The 23,516-nt window shown below is 46.6% G+C and overlaps 1 protein-coding gene across 1 annotated transcript; it reads right to left on the bottom strand.

Annotated features, from left to right (window-relative positions):
• Positions 1–2,790: 2,790 nt before the first annotated feature.
• C3H2orf73 (chromosome 3 C2orf73 homolog) lies at positions 2,791–17,530 on the bottom strand. The gene is made up of 5 exons (XM_033145478.1): positions 17,402–17,530; positions 10,812–11,025; positions 9,713–9,869; positions 6,581–6,696; positions 2,791–3,177 (listed from the first exon to the last, which is right to left on the bottom strand). The coding sequence occupies exons 1-5, from the start codon at positions 17,455–17,457 to the stop codon at positions 2,791–2,793; spliced, it is 930 nt and encodes a 309-aa protein (XP_033001369.1). The 5' UTR covers positions 17,458–17,530.
• Between the last annotated feature and the right edge of the window lie 5,986 nt (positions 17,531–23,516).

Below are 23,516 nucleotides of genomic sequence, written 5' to 3'. Positions count from 1 at the left end.
CAATCTGGATAAGCCAGATTGGATTGCTTAAGTAAAGAGATTCAAATGAATCTACCAACCAGCTTCCTGCAATATACTGGGGAATGTACTCTGCTACTGACTTACTAGCATGAGTGAGGAAGGATAATATTTAATCAATATATTGCCTCCTACTATCCACAACATTCCCACAAGTCCAGTGTGGAGAATCCCTGTACACCTCTGCGGAAATTTTATCTGCATAACTATTAAAGGTGCCACAGCCCTGCCCTCATCTAGCCACTAGAGCCCTGTGCCAGGCAGCCACCCACCTGTGGTTCCTGAAGGGGATGGTCTTCGGTTGTGACATCACTATGCCAACATTTCTTCCTAAGCACTTACTGGAGGGAGCTAAAGGGTTGCTTTACGGGTCACATTTTTGTCAGCCCGAAACAGGATGCTGCCAAATACAGAGTTAGGCCATTCGTCCATTTTGCTCAGCATGACCCAGATGGGCAGTGGCTCTCTTAGATTTCGGAGGCATTCACTCTATGTGGGGCTACCTTTGAAGGTGACCCGGAAACTACAACTAATCCAGAATGCAGCAGCTAGACTGGTGACTGGGAATGGCCTCCAAGACCACATAACACTAGTCCTGAAAGACCCGCATTGGCTCCCAATACGTTTCCAAGTACAATTCAAAGTGTTGCTGGCAGGCCTAAATGGTCTCGGCCCAGTATAGCTGAAGGAGCATCTACACCCCCATCGTTCAGGCCAGACACTGAGGTCCAGCTCCGAGGGCCTTCTGGCGGTTCCCTCACTGCAAGAAGTGAGGTTACAGGGAACCAGGCAAAGGGCCTTCTCGGTAGTGGCGCCCGTCCTGTGGAACGCCCTCCCTTTAGATGTCAAGGAAATAAACAACTGACTTTTAGAAAATGTCTGAAGGCAGCCCTGTTTAGGGAAGTTTTTAATGTTTGATGTTTTGTCGCTCTATTATTATTATTATTATTATTATTATTATTATTATTATTATTATCATTATTAAGGACTGTCAACGTGGATTGCATATGGGAGACATTGGTACCTCGGGTTAAGAACTTAATTCGTTCCAGAGGTCCGTTCTTAACCTGAAACTGTTCTTAACCTGAAGCACCACTTTAGCTAATGGGGCCTCCCGCTGCCACTGCGCCGCCAGAGCACAATTTCTGTTCTTATCCTGAAACAAAGTACTTAACCTGAAGCGTTATTTCTGGGTTAGCGGAGTATGCAACCTGAAGCGTATGTAACCTGAAGCGTATGTAATCTGAGATACCACTGTATGTAGGTAGGAATGACAGAGTTCCTTATGGTGAAGACAAACCCTACGCATATATAACTTGCATGCATCTAAGCTTTTATGCTAGTTGCACATAGGTGGTGAGGGGGCAGACATGAGTGGCCACGGTCCTGTTCCCCCTCTAGGCACATTTGCTACACAAGCATATAGCATGTATAGCCTTAACAAGCTTTTTTAAAAAGAGAGAAATCCATAGAGGGGGAGGCATCAGTCCTGATAACCCCATGTACAGAGATACTATGCTTCTTTGTGGCCCAGAGGTAGCTCAGTTGGTTAGAGTGTGGCGCTGTTAATGCCAAGGTCATCAGTTCGATCCCTATGTGGGCCAGCTGCGTATTCCTTCATTGCAGGAGATTGGAATACACAGTCCTCTGGGCCCCTTCCAACTCTACAATTCTACGATTCCATATTAGATGCTAGTCCCAGATAGAAGAAGGCTTTCGTCGAGATCCATGCATTGCACTAGGTTGAACTAGATGACCCGCAAGGCCCTTTCCAACTCTATGATTCTATGATTCCGTGATATATTAACGCTGTTGCCTTTAAGGCCTGGTCCCTAAGTTTCTCCAAAGAATGTGGCTTGCCACTGTTGGAAACAGAATACCGGGCTTTACGGACCTTTGAGTTGGATGCAGTGTCTTTCAGGGCTTATCTCATAGGATCATAAGGCATTGCTAAAAGTGTGAAATGCAAGGTATATAGCATTAGGGGTACCATGAACAGAAATCTGTATACAGATTTTAAATCAGATCTGCAACCCTGACCTTGAGAACAAACCCATTCCAGGAAACTGTTACAGCAAAAAGTGAAGGTTGCCATAACAGTGTCCTTCCTGACTGGGCTGAGCAATGGAACATAACTTACATTCTTATGGACTTTGTCTCCTCTGTCAATGTTTCCGACAGAAATAACAATGACTTCTGCTCATCACAGGATGACAACGCGCAGCACGTCCAATTTTTTTTTTTACTACTACTACGATCTGCTTGCCGTTCTCGCCAAGAAGCCACAATTTAAAGGTATCGGACAGGAACCCTAAACACCCCACCACCCAACGCTTGCAAATAGTCAAAATGTCGGAAGCAAAGCAACACAACTGCTGACATTAATTGCTCATTATTCAATAGTGGCGTCCTTAGTCGCTCTCGATATTCAGGAACCCTCCCCCAGCAAACGAGCAGATAATCCAGATAATTTTGAGCTGAGGGGGCGTGGAGGGAAATAACCTAACTGCAACGGCGGAGAGAAACCATAATAAAAGATTCATAGGATTTATATATATATATAAAAATATAGGACTCTCATTTTCAAGAGGCACCATAGCACGCTGCAGCTGTTGTTATGTAAAGGCGAGAGCGCGTTGCCTCAGACCGTTCGCCGGTGTCAGTTTGTGTTTGGCGTTACTGAAAATTACACCAGGCCAACCCCCGCACTTGGACCTCTTAGGCCTTCTGAATTTCTGCCGGAGACTGTGTGGCTTCATGAATGGGGGGCAACTAGTCCTCCTGCTGTTTCTCAAGGCAGCCGGCCTCTGGTGGGCTGAGAGGCCTTTTCTCCCCGGAGGGATGGCCCACATCCACCTCCCCTGCCTGAGAAATCCCTGAACCCCCCTCCTGTCCTTTCTCCGGGGCTTTGGGATCTGTTTTGGCTCCTGTGCAGCTATCTGCTTTTGATAAGCGTAGGTTGGAGTCTGGGGGCATCTCTGGGGGGACTGGCAAGCGGAGGCCGGCTGAGGTCATGCAGCTTTCCGCCGAGTCCCCTTTCTCTGCTTTTGGCTGTTCTAGCTGCTCCGGTCCCCCGGCGCCCAGCTGGGCTCTGGTCCCCTCAGGAACCGACTCCCCCTTCTCCGGTTTTATCTTCGTCCACACAAAAGCGCCGCGCTTCTGGAAAGGGAAACAAGGAAAGGGAAACAAGGTTGATGTTAAGCAGGGGGAACATCAGCGGTGAGGAGATGCAGCTGTGAGCTGAATTCATTTATTAGCTCAAGCGCTGGCGTGCCTCCCTCTTCTTGCTCTCTCTCTCTGTCTCTCTCAGGCCTCTCCTCTGGCCAATGGGGGCCGGGATGTAGCTGGGAGAGAACGGAACGGCTGAGCCATGAGCTCGCCTGGTTTGCAAAACAAGGAAAGGCGTCATGTGTGGGTGGGTGGGGGAAGGCAACAGGTGAAAACGAAAGAGACAAAACCTTGCCGATGCCACCCCCTTTCCTGCCCCCCAGTTCTGATTTTTTTAATTCGAAAATGGCTACGGTGCTCTTGCAAACTCGCATTTTCTTTTCCGCAGGGCAGTGCCTATCCCAGTCAAATTTTATTTCTTGCTACACGGGTTGCTATGGATACAATTGCAAACCACTGGCTGATGCTGGCCAAAGATTTATGAGCACTTGCCAAATGACTTTGGCCATTAAGGGTTGCATGAGAAGAATAAGATTAATTTGATTTTATATATATATATAAGCGGGTGGTGAATGACAACAAAAAGCCAACGTGGAAACAAACAAGGCTCTGTTTGGTTGCATCATGTCTCCGAGAACAAGATTCCCCATTTGGAAACCTGATTCAGTGGAAATCTCTCTCTGCTCCCACTTATCCAGTGTTGGTCCTGATTCATCCCATACCCATTTATTGGTTACCAACTCCGGGTTGGAAGTCCACTCAGTACAGAAGCACTTGACAAAGTCAACCAGACAAAAATAATTATAGTTACAGGTAGGTAGCCTTGTTGGTCTGCCATAGTCGAAACAAAATAAAAAATAAAAAAATTCCTTCCAGTAGCACCTTAAGAGACCAACTAAGTTTGTTCTTGGTATGAGCTTTTGTGTGCATGCACACTTTTCCAGATACCTATCTGAAGGCATACCTATCTGAAGAAGTGTGCATGCACACGAAAGCTCATACCAAGAACAAACTTAGTTGGTCTCTTAAGGTGCTACTGGAAGGAATTTTTTTATTTTTTATTTTGTTTTGAAAAATAATTGTGTTAAGACATGGATGGACATTTAAAAAGATACAGGTGAAGCTCGAAAAATTAGAATATCGTGGAAAAGTCCATTTATGCAAGCAATTGTTTTCATTAGCTACTGGAGTTTAATATATGAGATAGACTCATGACATGAAAAGCGAGATATGTCAAGCCTTTGCTTGTTATAATTGTGATGATTATGGCGCACAGTTAATTTGGGGTTCTCATCAGCTGTACGCCATAATCATCACAATTATAACAAACAAAGGCTTGACATATCTTGCTTTGCATGTCATGAGTCTATCTCATATATTAGTTTCACCTTTTAAGTTGAATTACTGAAAGAAATGAACCTTTCCACGATATTCTAATTTTTCGAGTTTCACCTGTATGTTTGGATGGGATAAATTAAAATTGTCTCTACTGGGTTGAGTTTCTGTGATAAAGCTGAATATATTGCCCAGAACGATGTTTTTGTTCCAAACAGTGCCTATTATATAGCTAATTACTTACCATTCAGACAATGGCAAAAAAAACCAAATAAAAATAAAATCAAGTTTTTATGGCAAGGGGGAAAAAACACCACGTGTTAAAGTATTACAAGTTGCAAAGGAAAGGGAAGGATTGGCATACCAACGTAAAATTGTATGTTGCAGCCTGTTGTTTAACGTGAATGAAGGAGTTGAGAAATGAGAGGTTCCTGGAAATAGGACATTTCTGGACGGAATGGGTATTTGTGGTACGACAAAATTAATGTGGACTTTAAAACCAGTATCTTTTGATAAAAGCAGAAGACAGCCTGTAATTCTTCACATATCTCCAAATTAAAGAAAGTTTGATACTGGGAGATACCAAGGAATAATCAAAATTACCAGAAACCGGGTGGCTTTTCAAATAGGCAATGTTTGCTCTGAAATCAAATAACGAAATTATGATTTCACTGGAATTGCGCCCCAATGAAGTTTTTGAAGATCAGCTGCTACTAGACTGAAGATATTGAAATTGAGCTGCCCTGGCTGCCTGTCAAAATGAACCGTGGGGCTTGGGGGTACGTGTGGATCCAGCCCTTTGGCAATCTCCAGCTCTGCAAACCCCTGCTTCAGAGAATCTCAGCAGAAGTTTAATTTCTTATCAGACTTCATGCCCTCCCTGGGGGTGTCTTACAACCATAATTGCAACAATGATATAGTTGGGACACCAGAGGAGCCTCAGTCCTAGGTTTACTGAGGGATAATAATTCTTATGCTTAGCAAACCATGTCTGGGTTTTTAAAATCATGGAACTGTAGAGTTGGAAGGGGCCATGAGAGTCATCTAGTCCAACCACCTGCAATGCAGGAATCAACAGGTAATACTAAGGTGCAACACAAACACACACGGCTCCAATATTATTATTATTATTATTATTATTATTATTATTATTATTATTATTATTATTCACTAATTATACCCCGTCCATCTGGCTGGGTTTTACTCTGATCAAGCAGTATATCAATTTCGTTAAACAAATTAATAATAATAATAATAATAATAATAATAATAATAATAATAATTCACTATTTATACCCCACACATCTGGCTGGGTTTCCCCAGCCACTCTAGGCGGTTCCCAACATTATACTAAAAACACAATAAAAGATCAAACATTAAAAACTTCTCTAAACAGGGCTGCCTTCAGATGTCTTCTAAAAGTCAGACAGTTCCTTATCTCCTGGACATCTGATGGGAGGGCGTTCCACAGGTCAGGTGCCACTACTGAGAAGGCCCTCTGTCTGGTTCCCTGTAACCTCACTTCTCGCAGCGAGGGAACCCCCAGGAGGCCCTCGGCACTGGATCTCAGTGTCCGGGTGGAACGATGGGGTTGGAGATGCTCCTTCAGGTATGCTGGGCCGAAGATGTTTAGGGCTTTAAAGGAACTACATCAGGACCACAGCATGTGGGGAGGGGAAAGTTTAACAACAGCAACAAAACTCCTCCTGCACTGAATTAAGTATTTGAGGTGGAGGGTGGTAGGAAGTCCTTGGTCCCTCACATCGCAGTGGTAGCAGCTGCCCACCTCTTGCCTTCTGCTACAACATCCCAGGGTCTTTTGTAAGGCAACCAAGTCGCAAGAAGGTTCCCGCCCCAATACTTCATTGCCCTGTCTTTCTAAGGCCCAAGGGCTGGAGCGACAGCAGGCATGCCGTTTGCAAATACCCAAAGCCGGCGACTTCAACGCACGCAATGACATTCCCTAGTCCCAGAACAATGTGCTGGAGGCCTTAGGGGGTGAACACATCCTTCTGGCTTCCTGCAGAATGTTCAGAGCACAGGATGCACATGGCCTTACCTTCCCTTGATAGGGGATGCAGGGCGTGGCTCTGGCATTGTAGTCGTATTTGAAAGTGATCTGCTCTTGGAAAATTCTCGGAAGGCTGCCCGGCAACGGAGGAGCTGCGAGTGGAACTGCGATAGAAAATGTACAGTATAGTCTTGCTTCCAGGTGGTTTGCATGGCTACAGCTGGCATTGCATGCCGGAGACAGGAACACAGGGATCTGCCTTATAGTGAGCCGGACCACTGGTTCATCCAGCTTAGTATTGTCTGCACGGAATGGCAGCATCTCAACAGGGTTTCAGAGGAGGGTTCTCTCCAAGCCCTACATAGAGTTGGCAGGGATTGAACCTCAGACCTTCTGTATGCAAAACAGATGCTCTACCCCTGAGCTATGCCACTTTCCTGATCTGTCCCGGGTGAATGATGATGATGATGATGATGATGATGTTATTACTTATACCCCACCCATCTGGCCAGGTTGCCCCAGCCACTCTGGGCGGCTTCCAGCAAATATAAAAACATAATAAAACGGCAAACGTTAAAAACTTCCCAATACAGGGCTGCCTTAAGATGCCTTCTAAAAGTCGTGTAGTCTTTATCTCCTTGACATCTGATGGGTGGGTGCCACTACCGAGAAGGCCCTCTTCCTGGGTCCCTGTAATTTCGCTTCTAGCAGTGACAGAACTGCCAGAAGGCCCTCGGAGCTGGGCTCTGAACAATCGGTTCAGCAGCGCTGATGAATTTTATTCAACAACAACATTTAAGAAATGGTAAGGTCGCATCTTACTGGATTCCTGCAATATTAGATAACTGCAACAGGAGATAACCTGTTAGATAACTTATTGAGGCGTCTGTTGTTCCACATTATACAACACCCTCACAACACTCATCTGAAGGCTCCCCGCATCACAGCATTTCTGGCTAGAAGCCTGAAAAAAAAAGTCTCCATCGTTCAGAACTGGTCCACAGACACAGTTTCTTTTGTGGCTCAGTAGGTCAAAGCGAGGCTGGATAAACAACTGTCAGGAGTGGCTTAAGAGCTGGACTAGCAAATCCGGCTACAATGCATTCACGTTCGGCTTGGTGACCCAGGATGTCCTTTTCAGCCCCTGCGAAGCTACACTAATGCCCAGGGAAAGGTTAGCTGTCGGTTGTTTCAAAGAATGTCAAAGCCAAATGCTGACCTACACATTCAAAGCATTGTCTCCAGCTCCTATGAGAAATCTGGCTTGCAGGAGCCACGGTGGACTTCTGCAGAATATTTCTTTGTGTGTGCATATAGCCTTTTAGGGACTAGTTTTGCCAAGCCCAGCATCTCTGCCGAGACACTGTCCCCTTGCCTTGAAGAGCACCAGCCCAAACCCAGACAAACAGCTGGCTCCATGTTGGCAGTCCAATAAACACGCTCACATATGGAAGCTATCCTCCCCGCGCCCTTGTAAACATGGAAGTGTGACTGGAGTTGTCTGGCTATGTGCTGCTTGCTATAGCTCAGCCATCCGTCATCGTTCGCAAACAAGCTGGATAGCTATTGTGGGGAGAAGTTGACTAAAGGCAGAACCGAAGGTCTCCTGGGAGGAGAAGCAGAAGGAAATACCGTGTTTATGTGAATCTAGTGCCCCATCAGATCTAATGCACATCTCAATTTTCAAGACTTTGAAAAGTATTTGCTGGAGAATGTATTGTAAGTGTGCCGTCAAATCTAATGTGCACTCTAATTTTTGCGATGTAATTTGGCCATAAAAAGGTGCACATTACATTCGAGTAAATACGGTACCTTACATCACTTTAAAAAAAAAAGGTTTGGCCAATGAATGGGAAACGAAGGCCACAAATAATGGCTGCTGCAGACTGAATCGCCAAAGTCAGCAGAGCTTGCTTAAATTAATACTGCCATAAAGACTCTGCTCCAAGATCTAAGGAGAAGGAAAGACCTGCAAGCTAACATTGCAGCCTGATTTGGGGGGGTATGAGGGGGACAGAAAGCCTCCAAACTGGAAGCTAGTGTTCTGCGTGTTTCATCAACTGAACTGAAAGGTGTCACTGCTTGTATGATCAGGAGAAGGTGATTTAAGTGGAGACTGAGAATGGAAGAGTCGAAGGCACTGGAATAGGATCGTTGTTGCCTAGAAATTCATTTCTACTGTCATCTCTCTGGCTGCAGGCTTCTGAAGCACCGTACACAGAGCTGATGATGGGACGTGTGTGCAGATTACGGGGAACAAAGCCAACACCAAAATTTGGTGCTCCCCCACACCTCTCGCCTTCCATTGCTCGCAATTGTTGCAGCACCCGGTGTGGGCGAAGCGGTCGCACTCCCCGGCAAATCTGCCTCTGCTGTGTTATACCACCATCACGAATCAGCTTGAAACCAGAATTCACAGGAGGTGGTTGAAGCTGAGAATTAGGAATCAATACATGTTATGTCAGCGAAATGTGCCCCAGAATTTGGAGCCATCACTCAGTGGCGGAGCACATGGTCAAAGGTTCAATAGCAGTTCAGTAACAGCCATGAGGGAGCCTGATTTTGTAAGCAAATGTACTACTGCAGGATGCAGCAATCTCCTTTTCCATCAAGCAGCACCTGACACCTGTTGGTTGTTTTCTGTTCCGACTATACCTGTGCATGCAACAGGTCATAAGTTTCGACCACATCACATGAGCCAAACTGATAGAGACCACCTCTCTGCAACTGAACCAAACCAGAACCTGCAGTCACCACCTGAGGACTTTCTTCCTGTGCCTGCTACAGAGGGCAGCAACACAAGAATGGGGCCTTTTCTGTGGTGGCTCCCCATTTGTGGAATGCTCTCCCCAGGGAGGCTCTCCTGGTGCCTTCACTAAATATCTTTAGGTGCCAGGCAAAAACATCTCTCTTCTCCCAGGCCTTTGGCTGGTCTTGACATTCTACGGCCTTTGAAACGTGTTCATGGGAAAGGGGTTATTGGCTCGCTTTTGTTTCATTGTGGATTTTTGCGATCTCATTTTGTATTTTTTTATATCGCGAACCACCCTGTCATCTTGGCACGAAGGGCGGCACACAGATTTAATAAAGAATAATGCTTTTGTAGAAGCAGAAGCTGAACCGCCTTCGTATTTTAACTGTCTAGTTTTGGTGGAAAGAGAGAAGGGGAAAATGTCTTACCTATTCCACGCGAAGGTTGCCGCGTATTGTCGAACTTAACGGGCCGAATCAATCTACAGGCTGGCTTCTGGAAATGACTTCTTTGAGTGCTCTGCTTGTCATAAGGTGGTTTAGGGCATGGCACGACAAAAGGTTCGCTGCTCGGCCACCAATGACCCTTTGCAGGGAACATAAATTAATTTGTCAATAACTAGCCTATAGAGTTGCCATTGTTTATACTTTTCAAGTTTATACATTTCATTAATTTTACAATCAATTTAACATTTCAAAATCTGACTTCCTTCCCCCTCTTTCTGTGGTTCCTTAAATGTATGGTTTTTTAAAAATATCTTCTGCATATCCAAATTCATTTAACTTGCTCCTTTCATTATCTACTGTAAATACTGTATATACTCTTGTGAATCTGCAGGTCATTACAATAATCCTGCTAATGTTTTTATCTGTTTACAATTTATCTGTAAATATTCAACAAACCATTTCCATTCTGTTATAAAATGTTTGCTATCTTGTAAGTTTTGCCATTTCTGCGTAAGTTTTTGTATCCGTTCTTACTTTACTGGGACTTCTGCTCCTTTCCACTTTTGTGCAAGCAGCATTCTTGCTGCTGTAGTAGCATACATAAATAAATTTCTATACAATTTGGGTAGTTCTGCCCCTATAATCCCCCAAATTCTTTCCCCCACCCACTTCTGACAAAACCTTCTTCAGACCAAGGGCCACTTTGCCTTGTAGGCAAGCTTCCAGGGGCCGCATAGCAATGGCAGGCAGTTCCAAAAACAAATGGATGTGCCAATTAACTTCCTGCAGTAGGCTACACAATTTGTGGTTCCTGCACACAAACACGCAAGCACAGCACTCCAGACTCCCTCCAGGAACGCAAAAGGCATTATGACAATTCCAGAACACATTCCATCCAGGCAAAAAACATTTGAGGGTACAGGGCAGGACCAATGAGGACTGTGGCCTGGGGAGAGTCCTGAGGGCCAGACAGAGAAACCGAGAGGGCTACATTTGGCCCCCAGGCCTGAGATTCCCCAGTCTGGGTTTAGCACTGTGGCGAAACTGGACCATGATCTCACTTTCACAAAGCCATCCTCACCTGATTTGCTTTTGTGCTGTCTGTGTCCATATACAATATTGGCTTATTTAAAAACTTGGTGTTGAGCTTGATGCATTTTGCGTGTATCGGCTGAGGGTTATTACGGCATTCCAGCTTATATTGATGTTCCTTTGGCATATGTTCCTCTTCGGTTTTAGCTAGCACCTTATACCTTTCTGGGAACTCGAGGTTAAGTACTCTGTAGGAATCTGGGCTGAAAACATATGAGAAAGCCCTGGAAATGACACTGATTTTAAACAAACACACACAGAAAAACCACTTCCAGAGGTTCAGCACTAAAGTGTGGATACCTCCCTCAAGTTAAAACAGCAGGCCCCTTTTTTTTCCTGAAGTGCAAGGATATTTGGTAAAAAGGCCTCTCCATCACAATATAATTGCAACAACAAATGCAATATGTATTTGAGTAATACAGGCGAGGTAAAAAGGAAGAAGAAGAAGAGTTTGGATTTGATATCCCGCTTTTCACTACCCAAAGGCGTCTCAAAGCGGCTAACATTCTCCTTTCCCTTCCTCCCCCACAACAAACACTCTGTGAGGTGAGTGAGGCTGAGAGACTTCAGAGAAGTGTGACTAGCCCAAGGTCACCCAGCAGCTGCATGTGGAGGAGCAGAGACGCGAACCCGGTTCCCCAGATAACGAGTCTACCGCTCTTAACCACTACACCACACTGGCTCTCAGGAAATGAAATAGAGTAGGTGGAAAATGTTTAACAGGAGTTCGGTTAAACATAGCATAGCTAGCAAGCAAGGAAAACGTTTCTTGGGATAAAGGGACCCCCTGACAGTTAGGTCCAGCCGCGGATGACTGGGGTTGCGGCGCTCATCTCGCTTTATAGGCTGAGGGAGCCGGCGTTTGTCCGCAGACAGCTTCCAGGTCATGTGGCCAGCATGACTAAGCCGCTTCTGGCGAACCAGAGCAGCGCACGGAAACGCCGTTTGCCTTCCCGCCGGAGCGGTACCTATTTATCTACTTGCACTTTGACATGCTTTCGAACTGCTAGGTTGGCAGGAGCAGGGACCGAACAATGGGAGCTCACCCCGTCGTGGGGATTCAAACCGCCGACCTTCTGATCGGCAAGCCCTAGGCTCTGTGGTTTAACCCACAGCGCCACCCACACCCCCTAACTGGTGTATATATTGGCATCCGGTATCAGCATTAAGGTGCCTTCTTAAAACTCACCCGTCCACTCAGGCTTTCCCCGAAGGGTGATCCAGCTATGTAGATCTCATAAATCTGATCTGCTGATTTGCGATGCATTTAACATTTGTTTCGCTGCTGTAAATTTATTGTTGATTTTGGTGTGTGCGATCAGAACCGAAGCCATACAGATGTGAACCGATGTGAAGTGCGTGTGGCAGGCAGGCAGGGGGAAGGAGCACTTTGCTGGGCTCCGAGACAGAAACGAGGACACACCCTTAGCTCCTACGCTCTTTCCTGCTCCGAGTCTGCCGTGCCTTGTCTGCGGCCTTGCAGCAACTGGGCGTCCGAAATACCTCGCCCTCGATAAGAGTCTGTTCAGGAAGGGCTCGTTCTAAAATTAAAGGGTGAGCCTGTCCCCACTCAGCATTCCACCTTGCCAGGCTTCACATTCCTGATCCTCACCCTTCCCCTCCAGCAGCAGCAGCCCTTCCTCCCAGATTTATCGGTAGCCTCTGAGCTCTGACGCCGGAGGCTCGACTCAGCATCTCCATCACCTTGCCTCTAATGGGTTTTTCCTCCGCACCCCTGATAGCGTCCTCAAATAATGGCCCATATCTGCTCCTAGTGCCTGCTTCTCAGCTGAAAAAACCCACTTCTTCCCTACTCCACTGCCCTATGGCCTGCATTTTATAGGCACTTAGTGATGTCATCTCCACAGGGCCCTGCTACGACGAGGCAGTTTTCAAGCACCATTCAAGGTCAATAAATTCTCAAGATATTGAACGTATTGCTAGATCTATCTATATATGCCATGTGCTTTGACGTGTGTGTGTGTGTTTGTGCACACAGGATTGTTTTCTACTTCAGGGTTTCTGGACTCTTATAAGTGGATAGAACAGACTTTAAGTCAAGGCTGGCCCAAGACATTTTGGCACCTGAGGTGGACCCCAGATTGGAGTCCCCTCTCCCTGCCAAGGAAGAAGGGGTGAGGGGAGATCTATATCACCAGTGTCAAAGCAAGGATTCTTCAACGTCAACTTCATTGGACTGGTCATGTTGTGCGGATGCCTGATTATCATCTTCCAAAGCAACTACTCTACTCTGAACTTAAAAATGGAAAGCGTAATGCTGGTGGTCAACAAAAGAGGTTCAAAGACTCTTTCAAGGCAAATCTAAAAAGATGTAGTATGAACACCGACAACTGGGAAACACTGTCCTGCGAGCGCTCCAATTGGAGAACAGCCTTCACCAAAGGTGTCATGGGTTTTGAAGATGCTCGAACTCAGGACAAAAGGGAGAAACATGCTAAGAGGAAGGCACGTCTGGCAAACCCTCACCGTGATCAACTCCCACCCAGAAACCTATATGTCCCCACTGTGGAAGGACATGTGGATCCAGAATTGGCCTCCACAGTCACTTATGGACTCACTTTTAAAACCCCGTTTATGGAAGACAATCTTACACGGCTACGAGTGATCACCAAAGAAGAAGAATACCAGGAAGATCTACACCAGGAACATCAGGACATTGGGATCTGCTGCCCTGGTGGATCCCTTGCCTCGTGGGTAGGCAGGTCCTGCTGCTGTGTGTGAGGACAGAGAGGGGCATTTGTCCATGCAGGAAAGAGGGAAGCCCCAGGGGCCTCCAGGTTTCATTTATCCCTTTGTTTTCAGGGGCCACAGGGCAATAAGCTTGTCCCAAGTCACAAAAGCAATGCCTTCAGCCTTTCTGCATGCAGCTCTAAGTCCCCTCTCCTTGAAGAGCCAAAAGCAGCTGCAGTTTCTTTTCCTTGCTCGTGTTACCTGTTCTCTTGGCCAGAGGGACAGAAGAACAGGTAGCGATGGCAAGAAGAGAATTATCCCTGACCCCTGACGCCAACCCAAGCATGTCTCTTTGGAAACATTAAGAGGAGGGACTCGCCGAGAGATGAAACAGGCAGCCTCTGCTTATGACAAGCAGTTCTGCTGCGCCTCTGCACCAGATGTGACTGGGTTATCCAATCACAGCTGATGCAGAGACATGCTCTGGAACGGCTCGCATTGTGGCTTTTTCACAGTTGCCTATCATGACACGCTGTTAGTTTGGGAACAGCTGCCTGGGTGGACAATGCCAAGGGTTAGGGAGCTGCATCATTTTTCATAGCTCTTGTAAGCGAAGAAAATTGGTCTCAAATAACCGAGTGCATCTGTTCTAGAAGCCTGGCGATCTTACGAACTAGAAGGGTTTGTTTTTATTTTATGTACTGGAAAAGCTTTGTGGACGGGTGGGAGGTATGTGTTTTGTTGGATTTTTTTGGTAAGAAAAATATAAATGGTTTTATGAAATCGGTATCACCTGATGGAGGTTTAATACGTTTTGTGAGTTTGGTTTTAGCATGGGTATACTTCGTTGCTGTTAAGTTGCTTTAGAAGTTTGCTTTTGGGGGGGGGGGAATAATGAGGGGTTTAAAAAAAGAAAAAGAAATTAACCATTTGCCACAAATGATCCTCAGAAGACTACTTGCACTGCTTTCACTTGTTGTGAAGATAAAACATGGTGTCTTTGATTTGAGACTGGTGTGAGAGCTGGGTGATAGGAATACAGGCAAAGCCTGTTACAGCAAGAGTAAGGTGTGTTTAGTGCTGTGGGCCTAACTCCCTCCCACTAGAAATCAGGCAGGCACAGTCCCTCATATATGTTTCAGGTTAAAATGGTTTTATTTCAATATTGAAATATGAATGCTGCTCCAGCAATCGCCGTCTTCTGATATTCTAACTTCTGTTTTAAGTTCTGTGAATTTTATGCTTTACTCTCTCTTTTAAGCCGCTTTGAGACAAATTGTGAAAAGCGGGGGGGGGGGGGATTCTTGAACAAAACAAAATTATTTCTGCAACCGCATTCCTGGCTCAGGAACATTGCCACCATGGAATACACTTGATTTTTTTTTTTTAACCTGATGCCCATCAAAAGCCGCGTCAGAAACTAGTACAGTGGTACCTTGGTTTACGAACTTAAACTGTTCCGGAAGTCCAGTCTTAAACCAAAGCCGTTCTTAAACCGAGGCGAGGTCTCCCTGAGGCCTTCCGCTGCCGGTGCCCTTCCACCGTTTGGCTTCCGTTCATAGACCGAGGTAAAGTTCACTAACCGGAACACTACTTCTGGTTTTGCAGAGTTCGTATACTGAATAGTTTGTAAACAGGGCTGTTCTTAAACCGAGGCACCACTGTACAGGTACGGTATGTTCTTAGAAGTCAGACTATTATGCATGAAAATATAATATTATTTTAAAAACAGCTTTAAAATTCTTTTTTTGCATTACAGTGATACCCCGGGTTACGTAAGTGATCCGTTCACGGTACGTAACGCGGGCGTGCGTATCACGAACGCACGGGGGGGGGAACCCTGGAAGAAGCGCGATTTGAGCGCTTCTGCGCATGCGCGAAGTGCACAGAACGCTTCTGCGCATCCAGGGGTCGCGCGTGCTCCGGAAACACTTCCGGGTTGCGGGCGTTTGCAACTCAAACGTCTGCAACACGGGAGGTACGTAACCTGGGGTTCCACTGAATTCATTAAGTCACAGTGACATACGGCCAAAGGAATACTTTGAATTATTAGTTGGAAGGAGAGATGGAGACTTGGAAAACAGAGCGACCACCTCCTTACAATCAAGCAAGACTTTGGAGCCTTTTAACAGGTAACAGGAAATCAGGTGATGCTCAGGATGTGATGCCTTTTTATGCCACTGCATGCAGGGAACAATGAAGCGGTACCCCTCGACTTACAATGGTGTCAGCCCCAACTAAAACCACTGTGACTTACTTCCGAGTAGACACTGTAAACCTACCTGTCCTAGAGCTCTTCAGGGCTGAGAAGCTCTGGCAGGTTTCACTTGTTGTTGTTTTTTAAGCAGCAAACTTTCAAAGATTATTTAAAAGCTTTAATTTTAGTGTATTTTTTTGAAAACAGCAAATTTTCAAAGCTCTTAAAACCGTGATCACCGCCCCTTTTGCGGAGATGATCACAGTCAGGGCCGGATTTAGGTTTGATGAGGCCCTAAGCTACTGAAGGTAATGGGGCCCTTTGCCAACAACAAATTGTTGCTGTTTTTTGTGTTGAATATATGCTATATATGGTAATTTATGGACCTAACAGGTATCTAAAGCCATTTCCACATAACAAAATATGTATTTTATCAAAGTAATTGCTGAACTGAACTACAATAAAAAAGAAGTATATTAATAGTGAATTTTTCAGGGGGGGGTTGGCAAGAGAGTGGAGCCCTAAGCTACAGCTTTATTAGCTTATAGGTAAAAAGGTAAAGGGACCCCTGACCATCAGGTCCAGTCGTGTCCGACTCTGGGGTTGCGGCGCTCATCTCGCTTTATAGGCCAAGGGAGCCGGCGTTTGTCTGCAGACAGCTTCCGGGTCATGTGGCCAGCATGACAAAGCCGCTTCTGGCGAACCAGAGCAGCGCACGGAAACGCCGTTTACCTTCCCGCTGGAGCGGTCCCTATTTATCTACTTGCACTTTTGATGTGCTTTCGAACTGCTAGGTGGGCAGGAGCTGGGACCGAGCAACGGGAGCTCACCCTGTGGCAGGGATTCGAACCGCCGACCTTCTGATCAGCAAGCCCTAGACTCTGTGGTTTAACCCACAGCGCCACCTGGGTCCCTTTATTAGCTTATACTGTACGTAAATCCAGCACTTCTTGGGAGAAAATCAATGACAAACCTAGACAGCATCTTAAAAAGCAGACATCACCTTGCCGACAAAGGTCCGTATAGTTAAAGCTATGGTTTTCCCAGTAGTGATGTATGGAAGTGAGAGCTGGACCATAAAGAAGGCTGATCGCCGAAGAATTGATGCTTTTGAATTATGGTGCTGGAGGAGACTCTTGAGAGTCCCATGGACTGCAAGAAGATCAAACCGATCCATTCTGAAGGAAATCAGCCCTGAGTGCTCACTGGAAGGACAGATCCTGAAGCTGAGGCTTCAATACTTTGGCCACCTCATGAGAAGAGAAGACTCCCTAGAAAAGACCCTGATGTTGGGAAAGATGGAGGGCAGAAGGGGAGAAGGGGACGACAGAGGACGAGGTGGTTGGACAGTGTTCTCGAAGCTACCAACTTGAGTCTGACCAAACTGCGGGAGGCAGTGGAAGACAGGAGTGCCTGGCGTGCTCTGGTCCTTGGGGTCACGAAGAATCGGACATGACTAAATGACTAAACAACCACAACAAATCTGGCACTGGTCTGCGACAGTACCCTTCATGCAGGGTTTCTCCAAATCAGCCCAGGCACCCTCCTGGCACAAGGGTGGGCTGAATATCGGGGGGCCTTTTAAAATCAACACCTCCTGACTCCGCGTGCTGGATGGAAGGGGTGTGTGCCTGCCTCTGCAAAGCCAACTCCCGCAGAGCCCCCTGACAAGGGATGCTGCAGCAACTTACATGAAGCGCGGCGGCCCCTTTTTCCGCCGCCCCATCTCCAGGATCTCGTACAACATGATGCTGGCCTGGCACCCAAGGGGGAGAGAAGGGGGAGAGGAGCGTGGGAGGGCGCGCAGCTTCAAACGCCGCGACAGGGAGCGGAGACTTCAGAGGCAGCGCCCGCGCTTTGATGCCGGATGGTTGCTAGGCGACTGCAGCCCGGAGAAAGGCGGGGACAGAACGCGGAGGGCGGAATGTAGGCGGTGCGCGCTCCCCTTGGCCAATCAGAATTGCCCCGCTGGCCGTCGGATAGTATGTACCTACCTGTTCATGCTTTAAAGCGGGGAGAGCCAGGGACAATCTCCTGCGCATTTACTCGGAAGTAAGTCCCGCACCTTGTGCATTGGGACTGGATCGCAGTTACTAAGTGTGACTAGGATGGAGATATTCAAGATAAGGGTTGCAATCCTGCCCCTGGGAGTAAGCCTCGTGGGATTATTCAATGGGGACTTGCTTTTGAGTAGCCCTATAGAGGGTTGTGTTGCAAACTGCATCTGACCTAGGCAGCCTGCACGCCATAGATTTAGATCACATTCCTCCCCCCCCCCCAATCCTGGGAAACATAGTTTCTTAAGGGTACTGGGAATTGTAGTGCCGTGAGGGGTAAACTGCCGTTCTTAGGATTCTTTGGTGGGTTCCACATGCCTGAAATGTGATGTGCCCGCCCAACCTTTTTATGCCCCTTGTTTAAAAACCTCAAAATTAAGATGTTTTAATTATTAAGGAGACATCTATTAATTAAGCACTTACTTTTGCTCCTCCCGTGTTCAGGCTGTAGCACAGAGGCGAGTGCCTCAGCTGGTGGGTTTTGGGTGCCATGCAGACTGGAAGCCGGAGAGGCAGACAGATCTGGCCCGCGGGGCATAAGCCATTGTGTTGCACAAGCCCCAGGGAACTTCACAATGGATTGTGCTTTGAGTTAATTAGTGGGGAAATCCATATTGGATAATATTTATTTCAGGCTGGATGCGCTGTACAGTAGTTTGTTAAATGTGTTAGGGAGTGTAGCTCTGTGAGGGATAAACTCCAGCTCCCAGGATTCATGGGGGGGGGGGTTTAAATGTATGGTGTTTGCGCCCAGATCTCTTGGGGGTGTCCCGGAACATGTCTCACCTCAGATCTATATAACTGGGTCAACCGAATCAAAATCGTGCGGCGCACAGTTTTCATTCTTTATTTAAAATGACGACTTATTGTTTTGTGGTGACAGAACAGCTGAGTCTAACGAAGAATCACACGAAAGCTCATACCAAGAACAAACTTAGTTGGTCTCTAAGGTGCTACTGGAAAGAAATTTTTATTTTGTTTTGAAGAATCCCTAATTTGCCTCTACAGAAATAACTTCATCAAAGCATTGTGGCATAGCACTAATAAATAAACATTAGCTTCCCTAGCACGGAAAGGTTGCCTTGCTCCTTTGTTCATCCGTAAACTCACTCCTCACGGCAGACAGATCCTGAAGCTGAGGCTCCAATACTTTGGCCACCTCATGAGAAGAGTCGAGTCCCTGGAAAAGACCCTGATGTGGGGAAAGATGGAGGGCACAAGGAGAAGGGGATGATAGAGGACGAGATGGTTGGACGGTGTTCTCGAGGCTACCATCATGAGTCTGACCAAACTGCGGGAGGCAGTAGAAGACAGGAGTGCCTGGCGTGCTCTGGTCCATGGGGTCACGAAGAGTCGGACACGACTAAACGACTAAACAACAACAGCCCTCTAGTTTTATATAATCACAGCATCTGGGAAGACATCCACTAGTGAGTTTGCCAGGACCAGCTTTCTGCTCTAAACAGATTTTTTCATGGATTTCTCACCCAGCCGGTTCCAACATCCATGTTCTCCAAGGGGTGGAACATCCCTGCAAAGTGGAAGCAACCAAGTGATGAGAGTCCATCTGCCTCTGTGCTCAGTCACAGCCATTTATTTTAGAGTTTCCACCAATTCACTTCCCCCTGCTTTTATTTTATGCAGGCTATCAGTCTGTGCTGCTTTGCTAGAAACAGATTGCCAGAAGACAAAACTTAGACCTGGTCCACAGCAATGTTCTGTTGGAGCAAGGTCTTCAGGTGACATGAATCCAATATCTCTATTGAGACCAGGTCTCCCCATAGTTTTTAGTTTGGTAATGAGATGTAACTCAGCAACTTCTCTTTCAAGTGTATTTCTAAAATTCTTTTGCAATAAGACAGCTACTTTAAGATCCTGTACAGAAGGTCCTGGGAGATTGAAGTGTTCTCCTATTGGTTTCTCTGTTTTATGATTCCTGATGTCAAATTTATGCCCATTTATCCTTTGGCGTAAAGTTTGTCCCATTATACATACTAAAGCTAATTTTGATCATCTATCCCTTTAACGCGGGTGGCGCTGTGGGTTAAACCACAGAGCCTAGGGCTTGCTGATCAGAAGGTCGGCGGTTTGAATCTCCGCGAAAGGGTGAGCTCCCATTGCTCGGTCCCAGCTCCTGCCCACCTAGCAGTTCAAAAGCACGTCAAAAGTGCAAGTAGATAAATACCTTCCAGCAGGAAGGTAAACGGCGTTTCCGTGTGCTGCTCTGGTTCGCCAGAAGCGGCTTAGTCATGCTGGCCACATGACCCAGAAGCTGTACGCCGGCTCCCTCGGCCAGTAATGCGAGATGAGTGCCGCAACCCCAGAGTCGGACACGACTGGACCCTAATGGTCAGGGGTCCCTTTACCTTTACCTTTATCCCTTAAAAAATCCCTTTCCCTTCCCTGTGGAACCAACTGCCATAACAGTCATCAACAGTTATAAGGTTGAAGCCACATCTGCTTCAGAGTATCTGACGAGGTGTGTATTACACACGAAAGCTCTTACCTTGAAACCTTATATTTAGTTGATCTTAAAGGTGCCACTGGAATTATTAAAAAAGGTTATTTTCATTTTCCATCTTGTTATTTATTATGACTATGACAGATCAACATGGCTACCCACCTGAATCTTTAAAAGTATGGTACTTGTACCCAGGGTTGCTTGCACCTGAGTTGCTAATGAATAGGCTCACCAGTGTCACCAGCGTGGTGTAGTGGTTAAGAGCGGTAGACTCGTAATCTGGGGAACGAACCGGGTTCGCGTCTCCCCTCCTCCACACGCAGCTGCTGGGTGACCTTGGGCTAGTCACACTTCTCTGAAGTCTCTCAGCCCCACTCACCTCACAGAGTGTTTGTTGTGGGGGAAGAAGGGAAAGGAGAATATTAGCCGCTTTGAGACTCCTTTGGGTAGTGATAAAGCGGGATATCAAATCCAAATCCAAACATTCAGGTGTGACCAAGAGCCAGCATGGAAGTAAACTGGTGGGGCAATGGTTTGCCTGCTACATTTCTATGGGGCACGGGCTACCGTTAAAGTCATCGGAGCAGACCTGGAAAATTGGCTGAAGGAATCCTAGTCAAGAAACTTAAGCACAGTGGAGCAAGTTATTGCGTGTTATAAACCCTACAAAGGGAACAGGAACGGGCTGACCACTTAAGCAGTCATACTATAAACTGCCTTATCATTACAGCTATATCTATATTTCCATGCTTTAAAAAATCCCTCCAAACAAGGAAGGCATTTCATTTTAATTTGCACATTTATTTTTCTGTGGAGGACCTCGCATTCAAAAGAAGGCTAGCATCTCGTCCAACAAGCTAAACCCCTTTTCCATCTTCAGTGTGTTCCTGTCCCTCTGCCCCCCAACCCACCCCCGGCTAGCCAGTCTCTGTTATGCATGCTTGGTTACAGGGATCCCCTGTGGCATTATGCTGTCAGAGAACATCTTCAACATATACCCAGTGGTGTGTGCTGGAGCGTAAATATATATAAAATCCACAGATAAACCCTTTCGTTGCAGAGGTGTGGCGGCTGCCATGGGTGTAGCCAGGATTTTTGTTGGGCGGAAGGGCAGGCCTTTTGTTAGGGAGGGACAGAACCTCAGTTTGCTATGTATTTTTATTGAATATTACTGATGGGGGCTACCCCTCCCTGCCTCCCCCGGCTATGCACCTGGGGGCTGTTAGTTACATATTATATTTACATATTATATTCCAGCAATACATAGTGTCATGGCCAGAAGGACGTTATAAAATAAATAACGACATTTTTCTCTGGGCTGCCTTAAAATGAAATAATCTGGATCCTTGCTCAGCCTCCTGGAAAACCTGGTGTAAAACTCAGCAGGAAACCCCCCAGAGGGCTCTGCAAAGGGTTCTGGGAGTTTTTTTCAGGCTACAAAATGCTTACTGACCTCACACTCAAGAGAAAGATTCATCAGCCTTTGGGGAAAGAGGATGTCATACTTGGCTTAAGATAAGTCTGTATGCAGATCTCTCTTTTTTAAAAAAAAAAATGTGCACGGTTTAGGAATGGTTGCAAAACAATGCATGATTTAGCTTTTGTAATAAGATTAATTGCCATCTCTTCATTGAGTCCTCTGAACTAAGCACAGAGTATTGAATTACAAGCAATTTATTTTATCCTAAATGCTGTGCCGTGAATTCGGGTCACAGGCACGCGATGCATTTAAACTTCCCTCAAAGGATCCTGGGAACTGTGGTTTGTTAATTGTGGGAATACGTTTTCAGGTGCTCCTGCACCTTGCCGCAGTAAGGTAACCTTCCGCGCATTACACGGAAGGCAAAAGGATCTGGCAGAGGTTTGCTGCCTGGATCCCTCCGCGCTTAAGGCAAAGCGCGCCAAAAACAGCCTCAGTAATGGTCAGTAAGGAGTTTCCCGCCCAGAAACTCACCCAGATACAGCGTTGTGATTGGTTATTGATGATGTTATGACGTTGTTCAGTTTACTAATAAATAGCCCCTACTCTCTGTAGCGGTGTGTAGAGTGTGCGAGACAAGCTAAGAGAGAACAGCCGTGCGAGACAAGCCAAGAGAGAGAAAGCGAAAGGAAAACTAAGACGCACAGAGCAGTAGCTGGGAACTTGCAACTCCACCAATGACTGCAGTCTCTTATTTCATTTTATTTCAAAGTTTTATTTGGTCGCTTAGTTTTGGCCACCTCTTTCATCTATTTACTTTGTGGAACTTCAAGCCTGCGTAACTCCAGAGGAGCCTCTGTGACTCCAAGGAAACCTTCAGAAACCTTCAGAACTCCCAACAACAATCTCACGACCTTCAGGTTCATAGCCAGCGGACCCATTCACGGCCAGTGGGAGCAGGCACTCAGGGAATTACTGGCTGTCCCAGATGTTGGCTATCCCCACAGTTAATGGTGCCAGGTAGAGCAAATTACAGTACCCAGAATTCTTTGAGGGGAGCCATGACTGTTAAAGCGGTCGCCGAAGCCTCCTTTCCGGTGTTGCGTGGCAGCAACTTCTGGGTTCAGGCAAAATCTCGAGAGCTCTGCAAAATCTTGACAGAATGCAGACGCCACAGCTGCCTTTTCCTTGCTTCTCCAGCGGCAGCAGGGGTTGCCCCACCATCACCAAGGGAGAAGCGAGGAGAAGCAGGGGATGGGGCAATACCTTGCTGGAAGCTGCCGCCACATCTCTCCGCTTCTCTGGCGGCAGCATTGCTCCTGTGGGATTCCGCCGCCTAAAGCGGCAGCCTCTGACCACCTCATGGGCGGGCTGGCCATCTTTAAATGGATGGTGTGGATTTGAACTCGGGTCTCTGAACGGGGATCCTTGTGCAGCCAAAATAGTGCAAGAGAGAAGAATCCGCACAGCAGGCTCAGGGTACCAAAATACTGCAAATATTTTTGGTGTCATGGAACTAAGAGGTGGCAAGCCCCAAAAACAGCCCGTTGAGGATATGACTTGTTTAGTGGCCACAGAAAGATGGCTGGTGGTTAGAAAATCGCTCAGATCGTTGCCTAGAAATTGCAAGAAAAATGGAAGCGTGGATGTGCCTTTAAGCCATGATCTACCTCCACTGCTGAAGGCAACGTGCCGTGCCTCGGAATGACAGTTTCTGGGCATTACAGGTGTGGAGAGTGGCTCAGGTTTCTGTTTGCAGTCTTCCTATGGCCACCTGGCTGGTCAGTTTGAGAATAGGAAGCTGGACTAGATGGGCCCCTGGGTGTGGGGAAGCTATGGGACATGCACTGATTGGAAACAAAGTTTCT

This window comes from Lacerta agilis, chromosome 3 (assembly GCF_009819535.1).
Source record: "Lacerta agilis isolate rLacAgi1 chromosome 3, rLacAgi1.pri, whole genome shotgun sequence".
Classification (NCBI taxonomy): domain Eukaryota; kingdom Metazoa; phylum Chordata; class Lepidosauria; order Squamata; family Lacertidae; genus Lacerta; species Lacerta agilis.
This window is presented reverse-complemented; position numbering and strand designations above follow the sequence as displayed.

What these genes read in the sequence shown, in the direction of transcription:
- C3H2orf73 (XM_033145478.1), bottom strand. Translation starts at nt 17,457, where the DNA reads ATGTTGTACGAGATCCTGGAGATGGGGCGGCGGAAAAAGGGGCCGCCG. An exon ending in GCAACCTTCGCGTGGAATAG is followed by an intron (nt 6,697 to 9,712) that starts GTAAGACATTTT and finishes TTTCTATCGCAG; the next exon opens with TTCCACTCGCAGCTCCTCCG. An exon ending in GCATCCCCTATCAAGGGAAG is followed by an intron (nt 3,178 to 6,580) that starts GTAAGGCCATGT and finishes TTCCCTTTCCAG; the next exon opens with AAGCGCGGCGCTTTTGTGTG.